Source organism: Mobula birostris, chromosome 25 (genome assembly GCF_030028105.1).
Source record: "Mobula birostris isolate sMobBir1 chromosome 25, sMobBir1.hap1, whole genome shotgun sequence".
Classification (NCBI taxonomy): Eukaryota; Metazoa; Chordata; class Chondrichthyes; order Myliobatiformes; family Myliobatidae; genus Mobula; species Mobula birostris.
Window position 1 is genome coordinate 31,320,418 of NC_092394.1, and position 13,230 is coordinate 31,333,647.

The following is a 13,230-nucleotide window of genomic DNA, read 5'->3' on the forward strand; positions in this document are numbered from 1 at the left end:
CAGCCAGCTGGGTGTGTGCCCAGAGGCCTGAGTTCTTTCGGCACAGAGCTCGGAAAAAGCGACACAACACACTTTCAACACCATAAATTAGCAAGTTGCTTTGTTATGTCCCCCCTCTCGCTGTGAAACGGAGACACCCCTTTTTCCCTTATTAGGGAGACAGAGAGAGAGCCTGTGGTATGTCAAGTTACTGGGTGAACAAGTAGTCTTCGGGGTACTGCAAGTCTGTGTCTTTATTGATGCTTTGCTGCACGCTTGAGTGCTTGGTGGGGGGTGCCGTTGCTTTTTTGCTGGTGGGGGAGGTTGTTGCTTTGCTGCTGCTTATGCATGGGAGGGGGAGTTGGGGAGGGGCTTTGGGGTTCTAACATTTAACTGTCATTTATTCTTTGGGGCACTCCTCTGTTTTCGTGGATGTTTGCGAAGAAAAAGAATTTGAGGATGTATATTGTATGCATTTCTTTACATTAAATGTACCGACTGAAACCTATTGAACTCGGTATTGAATCTGGAAGGCTGCAACAAGCACAGAGGAAAGGCAAAGCACCGATTCTTAGGTAATAAGATACAGGAGCAGAATTAGGCCATTTGGCCCATCGCGTCTGCTCTGCCATTCCATCATGGCTGATTATGTTGGGCTTTGTTATAACAGCACCGAAGGCCAAAGGTAAATAGATCATCGCTGGAATGGTGAATTAATGTGGCTCTGGATCATTCACAAAGAATCATCGATCTACATTTGGCTTCTACAGCAGGGGTCCCCAATCTTTTTTGCACTGCGGACCGGTTTCATATTGACAATATTCTTGTGGACCGGCCGAGCCCGGGGGGTGGAGGGGGTAGGGTTGCCAACGGACAAGAGTAGAGCCAAATACGTTGTTTACAGAGACTACAATGACCATGAAGCCTTGCACGGGCACCAGTGCACATGCGTGATTTGCCCATGCGTGTACGTGCCGATTTTTTCTACAAATCGTTTTTGGCGATTCTGTTTGGGGGGGGGGGAGGTGCTAATCATGACCGGAATATCGGTGATAAGTGGCTAATACACTCAATTTCGTTTCTAAAAGGGTTTATCTAACAAATTTAATATTCAACACACAGCGCGTATTTTCCTCGCATGAATATAGCGATAAGTCAATTACTGTACCAGGGAAGGACAGGGGAGCTTGAAGTAAGTGTTGAACAAACTTCCAGTCAAAGTGATAAAGGCAGGTTCGATATTATTTAAAGAAAAATTGGATAGGTATATGGGACAGGAAAGGAATGAGGGTTATGGGCTGAGTGCAGGTCAGTGAGAGTAGCGTTCTGCACGGCCTAGAAGGGCAGAGATGGCCTGTTTCCGTGCTGTACTTGTTTATAGGGTTATATAAGTATGTCAATAGCATCATAACATTTTATGTAATGTTAGGATATTAAACACACGGCACATATTTTCCCCGTATGAACATATAAAATCATTGTAACACACCAATATCACTGAACCAGTGGGAGCCCTGGGCTGAATGCTTGTTTCCCTGCAACCAGATGGTCCTATCGAAGGGTGATGGGAGACAGCAATACTCGAACGGGGTTCCTTATGTCCAGTCCATTACGCAATTTGGTTTTCCTTGCATTCATTGCAGAGATATGTTGGAAATGGAAGCAACGTTTTCAGTGCTTTCGTGGCTATCTCAGCATATTTAGCCTTGACTTTGATCCAGAATGCCGGCAGAGACGTTATGTCAAACATACTTTTCAGCCCACCATCATCTGCAAGCTCGAGGAGTTGATCTTCTTCCTGCGCTGACATGGATGACGCAGGGGTAATGACCTCGCGTGTGTTCAAGCTCAACAGTGGCCATGACAGGGAATGAGGAAAGGTGCAGCTGACTCATATCGCCAAATCATATCGTTTCCTCGCGGCCCGGTGGTTGGGGACCGCTGTTCTCTAGTGTAGAGCAGACAACGTGGGGAGCACCGAAGGCAGTTCACTGGAGTGGAGGAAGTGCAAGTAAATCACTGCTTCACCTGATCTTTTTGGGTTCCTGAATGGTGGGAGGGGAAGCGATAACAGGTGTTGCATTTCTGTGGGTGTTATATATCAATGGAATGGGATTGGTTGGTGGACAATGGAAGAGCAGACCAGGGAGTTTGGAAGGAAACACTTCCTTCAAAACACTGCAAAGAAAGGAAAACCCTGCTCACGGCTTTTCTGCCCCTTTGTTCATGCTCTCCCTCTCTAACCCATCAACTGGATGACTTTGATTATGGCATATCCCCATGGCAAAGCTGGCCTCAGATATTTAAAGGTATTTTCTATCCTAACCATACACCCCCCACCCCCCACCTATCTTTAACTTAAAACCAACTTACTTTCCCTTTCCGAGTTCTGATAATGAGTATTTGAACTGAAACATTAACTGCTTCTTCTTCCACAGATGCTGCCCGACCTGTAGAGTGTTTCCAACATTTTCTGTTTATCTATCTCTATTGCTGACTCGTTTTTCTCCAAAATAATAGTTTTAAGACGAAATGTTCAGATGTTTCTGCTATGTTATTCATTGCGAATTCCTTCAGACTTAAACTACAGGAAACATGCAATGAGATCTGGTGCCTGCTGCAGCATTCAAAACTATATTGTTTTGTCTCATGGACCAATAAGAGATTGATAGAACGATTGAGAATTTGATTCCAACTAAGAGCATCACAGTTTCCCTTGGTTGTTTAAATTTATTTGCCTCAGCTGAATGAGTTCTATCAGTGGTCCATGTGGTAAAGCACCACCACTTTCATTTCTGCAGGAGACTGGTTAGAATACATTTCCCATTAGGGGTACAGTCAAACACCATTATTCAGCCTATTCTCTTGGTTAATAGAAATTGGTGAGTATTGGAAGTCCCAAACAGCTATGAATGTAATAACAGAGATAAAAACCAAGAAGGAAACTGATGCAGGTTTGCTGAGATATTGTGAGTCAGACTTCTGGAAAACAGTCAGACTACTGAAACACCAAAGGGGTGGCTTTGTTTGAAGAGCAAAATGGGAATTCGCAGTCTCACAACAATCTGTTGTTTCTGTTTTAATCGTCCAGACTGTGTCAAAGTTCATGCAGTCAAGTCCATGGCTAGGTAACAAGGCCAACAAAATAAGATTTGACACCGAAGTTGTAAATTGTTACATCTGCCATGACTTCAACCAACCAGGTTCGTGTACGAGCACCATTAGATTGGTGGCCATTTTAAATGGCTAGTTGGCACCTCAGAAGTCCAGTGGGGACATTTTGACATCAGTAAATGATTAGGCAATTATTTGTGATGGAGCACTTTTCGTGTTAAAGATACAGAAGCCAATGGAAAATATAATGTTGCACGTCACATCAGGAGAGTAGAGAGTTTTTGCTGGTGCTGAACTAAGTTTGTCACTAATGCGATTTACAATGTGGTCTTGGGCGCAGAAACCAGTTGAGCATCATTGGGATGAATAACCTCTGCTTTCTGTGGTCCTGCAGCATCAATGATAATCAGTCATCACTTTCATACTGATCTTTTTGCTCATCTACTCTCATTCCAGTTGGCCATCCTTCCCTGCCTTGCTTATTCGGGTGTTCATTATCTAAATTCCAAGAGGGAGGCTACACCATCGGCAAGGTTTTCATTGGAGTGAGCAGGAGGAGGGGTGCATGGATCGCAACCCAAAACATGCGGAAGTCAGGGTCCATTTCAGGGGCTTAGAAAGAGAATATAGATTAGATCCAGATGCCAGATGGGCAACATTGTTGGTATTAATGTTTTGGAATACATTTAGGAACTGGTACCAGTGAAGAGAGGTTGATCAGAACAAAGAGATCCTTAGGGCAATTTAGATCTGGTTGGCAACTTAACGCATTTCTAAATGAACGCACTACACTCACCATATACCACACAGTGCTTCACCAACAACAGGTACAATAACCACTAGACAGACTAAGAAAAGGAACTAACTAAATATTTGATTGCAAAATTGAGATCGCAATTGGTTCACCAATGTGGCACAGCAGATATGTTAATGCCAAGCAAGATTACTACAGTTCAAAAGTCACTAGCTTGTAAACTTTGTCGCTGCCACTGATTTCAACAAGCAGCTGGCGTTAAAAACACTTTTAAAAGTTTCTGTGTTTCAGCACATTTTCTTCAATAGTAAAATACAGTATCTGTAAGGATAAAACGTCCCATCTGTAAATTGGGTTTGAATCAATTTAGCTTAACAAAATAAAATCAATTCAAAGCAGGCTAGGTCTGATGAGTTCTTAGTTTCACAACATAACTTGGAATTTATCTTTTACTACGATCTTTCCTTTGTTAGTATTCCCCCCCAAAAAAAGTGGACAGATGGCTAAGGAGGCACTTCAGCACTCTGAGAGACCACTTTGCCTCCAATGACTGGGAGTCCACCAGATAATTCTGTGGAGCCTACAACAGCAAAACCCTTCCTCTACCTATCTCTAAAGGAGTGGATATTGCAGTGGATGTAGGGGTATAAAATACTTCAGTCCTATTTGATTCACGAGCTGTGTAGAGCTTACATAGAGGATAAGGAAATGATAGATAAGGAGGTCACCTGCAGCAGGTTAGGAGAGTCAAGTTATCATTCAAGGGCATTCAGGCAACTGTGTGCAAATTACTGTATAAAATATAAATAGCACTACATTCTTTGCTCCGCGTAGGCAGGTGGCAAAATATCAGAAAATGTAACCATTGTCACTGAGATAGAAGTGCCAAGTTATCTGCTACCTACTAAAAGAGAAACAATAAACCCCAATTGCAGAATCAAAAGGGTGAAGATAGCAATCAACAATGTTCACTGTTTTTAACACTTCATATATGGTAAAGGAAATTGAGGTCAGCCTTAAATAGATAAATGAAGGGCTGAGATACTAAAACAGTAGGTACAGTGAACCGTAAATAAAGCCCCAAGGCACTGTAACTTCAGTTATAATGTTACGCCCTGCCATTTCTGAAGATGTGATCTGCAACAGTATTGGAATGCTATTTCTTTTAATTTTCCTTCTGAGGTTTGCCTTTTCCCCTTTTTTCAGAACTCTCCGATGGATGGCGCATCGTTTATTTTGTCGCCTCTTTTGAAGTATAGCTCCAGTCAAGACAGATAAAAGGTTTATCTTAATGCTGCATCATTATTGGCTTGAAGTATGTTAAACCAGAGGTGGGCCAATCCTAATGGAGTGCAGGTACATTTAAAATAGCAAGGTAGACTGCCAGTCGGAAGTTCCTCTTTGGAAACCGAAATGACTGGGTTGGAATCTTTCACCCTGCACTTTAAAAGCCAGGATAAATTTCCCTGTTTACATCCCAGCAGTCTATCTCCAAATTTAGAGGTGCCAGGCCACAACTTGATCATCCGTGTTAATGAAATTCAGAAGGATTCTACATTGGACATAACTTGCTCAGGTAGTGGATATTATTTGAAAGGGAATTGATGTCCCCTTGTCTTTTTGACTTGTCACTCGTCAGTATGACTGTAGAAAGCCAGCCCTCCTCTAACAGCATGCTGCTCGGATATTTGCCTCAATTATACCGATGTCAACCTTTAACAGCGAGCATTTTCAGTGGTTACCGTGATAATGGGAGAACAAAAGGATTAAAACGCAGGCTTAGTTAACACTTTTGTGATGTGAGGCTAGGACTTTCCCCCGTCAAATTGGTACTTGAGGAATCAGTAATAACAATGCCACAACAGCATGTGCGGCATGACCATTAACCTACGTTGCAATGACTGGTAGGATCACGTGGATGGATGGTGCTGAGAGCAGACAGACAGCCTACTGAATGGAACTTCCAGATGAAATGAAGAAAAGATGCTACCAAAGAATTAACAGCTGTCAGATAGTGACCTGAGATCTGAAAAGGATTCCAATGTCACCCTTGCAGTTAATGGTACCATGTGAACTTGCTCCAGGACTGGGTTACTGCCTCGTAGCAACACCCGGCATCTACAGATCAAAACTCTCCTAGACTTAATTAGCCACCTTACCACCCTCAGAAATCAACCTTACTACATCACGTGTCTTCAACCTAACCCAAGCAATTCACAGAACATCAGCTAATCGCCACAGCTCTTTCGCAGTGGCAGCAGGATGGGGTTGGGACAGGTGGTAAATATGGTAGAAAGTGGTTTTGACTTTACCAGTAAACTGTGACAAGGTTCACACAAAGAACACAATGGAAACATTCACTTTGGGCACAACTTCAGTAAACCAACAGCTCGCCAAGTAAACAAGCTCTCTCTCTCTCTCGCTCTTCATCTTCTTCAAATCTAGGCTCAGCTTCAAATACCGTGCGAGGAAGAAACGGCAGAACCTTCATTCCCCAGCTAATGCTTCTTGTTCTGGCTTACTTGAAGAGCATTGATCACACTGTTGATATTTTCTTCAGGTACCTGGATACAAGCAGATATCATAATTAACAAAAAAACATTCAACAGACTGAAAATTTACCTAATCAAGTGTTTGTTTTTAAATCTAACCTATAACAGTAGTTTAATTTATAGGAGCTACCTTGTTAACTCAGGCCCCACTAGGTCAAGAATGCATTAAGTATCGGAAGCAATACCCAAGTTATTTGAAGTGCACCAGTAACACTGGATTACAGAAAGCAAAAAAACAAATAACAAGGCATCCCCACACAAAATAGGGTGATGTTCACCGGACTATTAGATTCAGAGAAATTTGATCATAATTCACAAAATACTGAAGAGAACTAGAAAGGTGAATAGGATTATTTTTGTTGGTTGCAAGGGCATAATCTAAAATTTGGAGATGGACATTTCAGGGATCATGTTTGGGAAATACTTCTGTATCTAGAATTTTGCAATTCTTTGCTGAGAAAGGCAATTGATATAAGGCCAACTAATTTAAAATTTGAGATTAGTTGTCTTTTGTCAACCAAAACATTACAGATTGAGGTATTTGGATGCCAGTCATAGGTCAGCCAATTACTAAAGAGAGGAGCAGATTCATAAGGCTGAATTGTTTATTCTGTTGGACTTGGGTGTAGAATTATTACTTTCCTTGTAGTTTAAGTTTCATGTGCTTGCTTGTATTATCATATAATCAGCTATATGCATGTAATTGTTAAGTGAATTTTCAAGTGATTATGATACAGTTGCTTCTCTATCTCTCTAGGAACTTTTTAGTTTTCAGTAGCAGGTGTCACCCGTGAATCTGGCTATTTTATAGGTTAATTGTTATCGATGGAATTTTGTTATCTCTACTTTGAATATGAGAAGACCACGACTACTCTTCAATCTGTTTTTTTTCCTTTGTTCTCATGATGTTTCTTCTTCTTTGCTATTCTATCACTCAATAAACTGATAGTATGCAAAAAGGTGTCACAACTCATTCTTGACTTCCGAAGAACCTTTGGACTGCGAAAGCATCAGGATCCAACAATTCTTATCTGCAGATACTGTGCAAGAATTAACACTTTGCTCAAGACTGATTGGGTCAGCTGCGCGTTGAGTTGCTGGTGTCACCGCCACTTGAGCTCTGAGCGGGTTGACGTGGGAGAGGTTTCCACACTACTTCCACAGATCACCTGAACGCTAAGCTCATTCTGAGGCTCCAGCTGAGCAACCACCAAGTCACGTGACCATCACCTGGAAGCCCCCTGTCCCTCGCACGCTAACAACAGAAGCACAATCCGAACTCCGCCTGGTTCTCCATTCTGGCTCACTGAATGGTAAACAGCTGCACTAATTCTGATCAACCTCTCTTCTTTTTGACTGTGCAGCCAATTAACTGTGGTGCCAACTGATTGAGTGAATTTGCCATTGACTGGGAACCAAACTGAGGCTTTTCTGTATAGTTTAGGCCTTAGCTTTAGCCCTATGCCAATGGGGAAGATTTTTTCACCTCAATTCAAATATTTTTATGAGGGAATCAGCCACTACCCAAATTTGACCTGAGGACAGTCCAGTCTGATATCAAATACCTTTGGTTTACTAATTTATCTAAGCAGAAATTCACAATCAGCAATTTAAAACACATTTGTCCAGAAGTTTTGGTGGAGCCCAAGGGTGAGTGAGAAGGGCTTGCTGCCAAAAATTTCAACCTTAACCAAGGGGAGTGGACCTTGCGTATTTTCAGCGTCAGGAACCCTGGTGCTCATTTCAGATGCCGGGATCAGGGTTGAGACTGTGCTGCGTCATTTGGGCCAGTTAAAATGATCCAAGTTCTCCTACAATACTCCCTGAATGGGTACTGGACAGGGAATAGCGTCATCCTGTGCTTCCCGACCCAAAAGCAGATCAGCCTCTCCAGAGTTTTCACTTAGGAATAACACCCATTTAAGTGGAACAATGACAAAAAAATAATCAGCTGTAAAATGCTGAAAGAAACAGTTCCATGTAATTAAAATTTCAAGGCAGTAGTCCTTATTTTGTGAGGCGAAGTGATTAGTGAGACCATTCAGTTGGGGCACTGCTTCCAGCAAGAGCTGGAACAAGATGGTCTACGTTTGACCTCACTGCTCCTGGGTTAAGGTGGGGACATCTGCATGATTATTCAGAACTACTGCCAGCAGGTGTGGGGGCTGACAGTGACCTGACTGTGGTGCCCACACATTATCCAAAAGCCCTCTTGACGCAGTGGTGCTTGGTGGGGTATCCAGCCAGCTCCGCGAGTTTGGTCTCTGTATGACTCATGCCTTCCGAAGGAGAAAACGTGACGGGAAAAATATAATGATGATAATATATATTTGGTTATACAGAAACTATCAATTCTTCCTTACGGGGATGATGCATTAGATTATTTACATATTCCACTCAAAAATAATAAGCCTGTTAGACTGATGGTACTGAAGCTTTATTAAGGGAGTGTTTTTCTATATTTAATTATGCAGTTTTCTTTTAACACTGATTAATTGCGTTGGGAAAAGGTTGCTGGACAAATAAAGCCAAAAATAAGACCAAGATATGTGGCCAGGAATGAGGACTCAGCTCTCTTTAAAAAAAGAAACGAGCTTACACAACTGGAAAACTTTGGTAACTAGAGTCAGCAGAGCAAACGGGCTTTTAATGGAGAAACTCTACAGGGACACCACGCACAGGGCTGCAGAGTGGAACGGAGCAGGATGTGGACGGTGGATGATTTCTTGCACTGTTTGCAAGGGTCACAGTTCAACAGGTTTGCACTCAAAAAGGGGGGAAGGGGGAAAAAAAGCAAACAATAACAAAAAACGTGCAAGGTCTATTCCTTCAGCGTTACACTTTCTCAGGCTAAAACAATTAGCAATAATCAATCTGCTGATAAATCATTCTCGGCACCCAGGGGCAGTGAAGCAGACAGCGTGCATGCAAACAGAAAGAAAAACAACATTTTACGCTAATGAAACGGCCACGGTTTTAGTAGATTGACCTCGATCGGTAACTTCAGCTTCACACGGATCACATTTAACAAGCAAGTTCGTGAGAGTCTCACTGGGCCCACGCTATGACACAGAGGAATAAATAGTTTTAATAAGCAACAGTAATGCAAAGTGACAGGCTTATTTCTCTTTCAGAAAATAACACTGCGATCTGTGCTTTTGTAGCCGGCCTATTTCAAAACTTACCAGGGCATGATCGAACTTAAAGGTACTGATGTAGTATGCAGGGATATCAGCTGCAGCCAAGGGCTCTGCAATCTGAGCCACGATTCCACATTCATCTGATGGGAGAAGTTTAAATCTGTTTAACATCCCGCTGTAAACAAAACCCTTCACTGTCATCCCTTCAAATAACAACTGGCCCTTTTCGATTAATACACAGTGACAGCATCATTAAAGGAGATTCGCTTTGGGTGGATGGACATTATACAAGCTCTGGGATTGGCTCTACTTTTCATGTCTTGCCCATTCTTATTGTTGCTCACAATCTCCCACACCTGCCACCTGATCAGCTTTCCTTTTCCATTGAAGCAAAAACAGAGAATGCTGTGGACACTCAGCAGGTCTGTGGAGAGAGAAACATAGCTAACGTTTCAGGCCAAAGACTCCATTAGCCCTTAAGATATAGGCACAGAATTAGGACATTTGGTCCATCGAGTCAGCTCTGCATAGCTGATCCATTTTCCTCTCAGCCCCAGTCTCCCACTTTCTTCACATTTCCTTTCATGCCCTGAATAATCAAGAATCTGTAAACCTCTGCCTTACATGTATTTAATGACATGGCCTCCACAGCCGCCTATGGCAGCGAATTCCACAGATTCGCCACTCTCTGGCTAAAATTCCTCCTCACCTCCATTCTAAATGGACATCCCTCTATTCTGAGGCTGTGTCCTCTGGTCTTAGACTCCCCCACCATAGGAAACATCCTCCTCACACCTACTCTATCAAGGCTTTTCAACATTCGATAGGTTACAATGAGATCCCCCAACTCTTATCTTCTTTAAGATAATGTTAATATAGTTTCTCTTTCCACAGATGCTGCCTGACCTGTGAGTGCTTCCAGCATTTCCTGTTTTTGTCTCAGGTTTCTGTCATCTGCAGTTTTAGGATTGGCACGTGCTGAGTCTGCTTTATGGGTGTAGCGTTACCCCCCTCTATTCTCCACTCCCTGTATGTAAACCTGGATCGCTACAGTCACCAGGTTCATCTGTGGAGGACGTACGAACCTAGGTAGCCCATCAAGAAAACTGAAACAGCATAGATGAGAACAACAGTGAACAATGCTTTAAGCTGTAAAACACATGCATACATATGTACTAAATAAATAACCAGAAATCGAACAGGATGTGTCAATTCAAGAAGGAATAGAGGTAGCAGGAGACTGCTTTTCATGGACTAATCACGTTATGTACATAGAATCAGTCTTTGTATATAAGCCAATTTTACAGCCACACTCAAAACAGTTACTTGTACATTGTGCTTTATAGGATTGCTTTTATATCTTTGCATTTTTTTTTGTTTTTTTCTCTTGTGTTCTTTTTGCTGTTTCTATTTTTTATTCTGCATCAGATCCGGCATAGCATTTCATCCTCCTTTACCCTCGTGTACTGAAGTTTGACAATAAACAAAGTAAAATCTTGAAGATATGATCCCTGAGGAAGGAATAGAGAAGCTTAAGATCTAGACTACAACAAAACACTGGAGATCTTATTTGAAGATAAATCCTGGAGCTTCGAAGTATGAGAGAAAAACAGGAAGAAAGAGGCAGATGGAACTCCTTGTCTCAAAGAATGGCGGATCGTTGATGGAATATGCCAGCCATGAAGGCAGAAACCGGAAAACTACTCATGTTTAGAATGTGCCTGAATGTCTATATATGACAGGATTGTTCCTATCTGCACAATGTCTAGGATACAAGACATGTATTCCGAGAAATTTTTTGCATCAACTTCTCTGAATGAAGTGCAGTCATAGCCATTTCTGATTTGTTCTCATCTCTCTACAATTCTCCCACAATCGCAGTCACCCACTGGCCCAATCTCCATGTCAGACTGCACTGGATAAAACAGTAATAAACACAAGAGATTCTGCAGATGCTGCAAATCCAGAGTAACATACACAAAATGCTGCAGGAATGCAGCCTGTCAAGCAGCATCTACCAAATCGACATCTGGGGCCAAGAACAATTATCAGGACATGAGTCCTGATGAAGACCACCGGATGAAATAGTTTCCTTTTGAAAGAATTCAAGGCAACTTGGAGTATACTAGCCATGCAGCACTCAACTCTGGGCACGTCTGGGATAACATAGACTTACCAGGGCAGTGCCAGATCAGATCACCTGCCAAGTAAATAAACTACCCACTTTTGCTCATTCCAGGCCCTTCAAGGGCACAATCCCCATCAATACCTCATCTATCCCTTGTCCAATCCCCATCCCAATCCACTACCTCTACCTCTGCTATTCCAATAGTCCTCTGATGTGCTGTTATTCTGATCTCCACCCCAACCAAGTAACACTCTCTTTTCCACACTTCCTCCCATGCACCTCATGTCAACAAATGAAGTTCACCAAGCTACCCCGTTTCTAACATACCAAATAAGGTGCATTAGGTTTTGTAGGCATGTGTTAGCCCAGATAACATACAATAGCAAGAAGCAAATGAGACATGTAAGTGTTATGGAATTGACTTCATTACAATGAACTTAATTCAATTTCATTAGGCCTGCAAGCTTCCATTCTTTCACCATTTATTTCAGGATGTCACTTGGCTTATTTAATAACCCACTCCTCTTTCATAATCATACCTTTCTATCCAAAGCTAGAATTTAAAATTAAGAATCAGGGAGGCTGTTCTAAACAACTTTGTTCTTAAGCTGAGATTGCGAAAAACTAAAATTGGTCCGACAAAGGGTAGCCCCCAAAACATTGGAAGTTTCTCTTTCCACCAATGTTCCTAACTCGGTGAGTACCTCCAGCACTTCCATTTGTGTTTCAGATTTCCAGCATCTGAAATACTCTGATTTTCATCTAAAATTGTGAATATCATATGCTGATTCAGGGCCAGGTTGCAGTCTCTTCAGAATGATATATCTTCCTTAAATGTTATATTTAATAACATCTTTCCTTGGTTTATGGTATGTTTACAAGATATTAAAAAAGCCAAATTTGACTGATTCTTGCAGCTTTTCCATTCATAACACAAACATGCTCTATTTGACGCCCTGGGAGCAACAACACTAAGATTTACAGAGAAGCATTTTTGTCATTGCCCCAAGATTCCAGAAAACTAACAATCAACTCCTTGGAAAACTTTGTTCAGCATGGCAGAAGACTGAATTCAAGAAGTTTTATGAGAAAACTAAACTATAGAAAAAACAGTACATAACAAGACTTTTACCATGGCCCTTCCAACTCTGCATCAAAGGAATCATGATAAGCTTGTCACATTCTTCAGGATGAAATGTACTTTCAAATAATTCTGCAGATCTGTGTCGTGATTTTATATCTTTTTATAAATTAAAAAAAAATTTGGATTGAAAAGTGGTGCTGAAAGACTTTAAAGCAACTATGTGAATAGTTCAGTTCAGAGACATAACAGAAGGAAGGTTCTGATCTAAACCAGAACACACATGACTCAAAAATTAACAAAGATTGATTAAGCAAAGAACCTTGGACCCAAGTTTAAAATTTGCTTACAGTAAAATAGCCTCATATCCTCAGATAGCAAGTAATTTAAGGATCTTGGTGTGACCTTTTCTAAAAGCAAAATCTGTGAGAAAAGAGTTAAGCTAACAAGCCTGAAAAAAGAACATTGGCCATTGTTGTGTT

At 41.6% G+C, this 13,230-nt stretch overlaps 1 protein-coding gene across 2 annotated transcripts in view; it reads right to left on the bottom strand.

The window, feature by feature from the left end:
- Nucleotides 1-2,350: 2,350 nt before the first annotated feature.
- The window catches only part of LOC140187922 (cytosolic arginine sensor for mTORC1 subunit 2), a 177,583-nt gene continuing 166,703 nt past the window's right edge, over nt 2,351-13,230 (bottom strand). The window contains exons 8-10 of one of the 2 annotated variants that reach the window (XR_011883177.1): nt 9,585-9,679; nt 6,160-6,411; nt 3,688-3,705 (exon numbers count right to left, since the gene is read on the bottom strand). Coding sequence is in view for 1 of the 2 variants with exons in the window: in XM_072243798.1 (XP_072099899.1) it covers nt 6,346-6,411; nt 9,585-9,679 (161 nt within the window). In the remaining variant the exon portion in view is untranslated. Of the gene's footprint in view, nt 6,412-9,584; nt 9,680-13,230 lie in introns of both variants that reach the window. The other variant, XM_072243798.1, reaches the window with a different exon arrangement.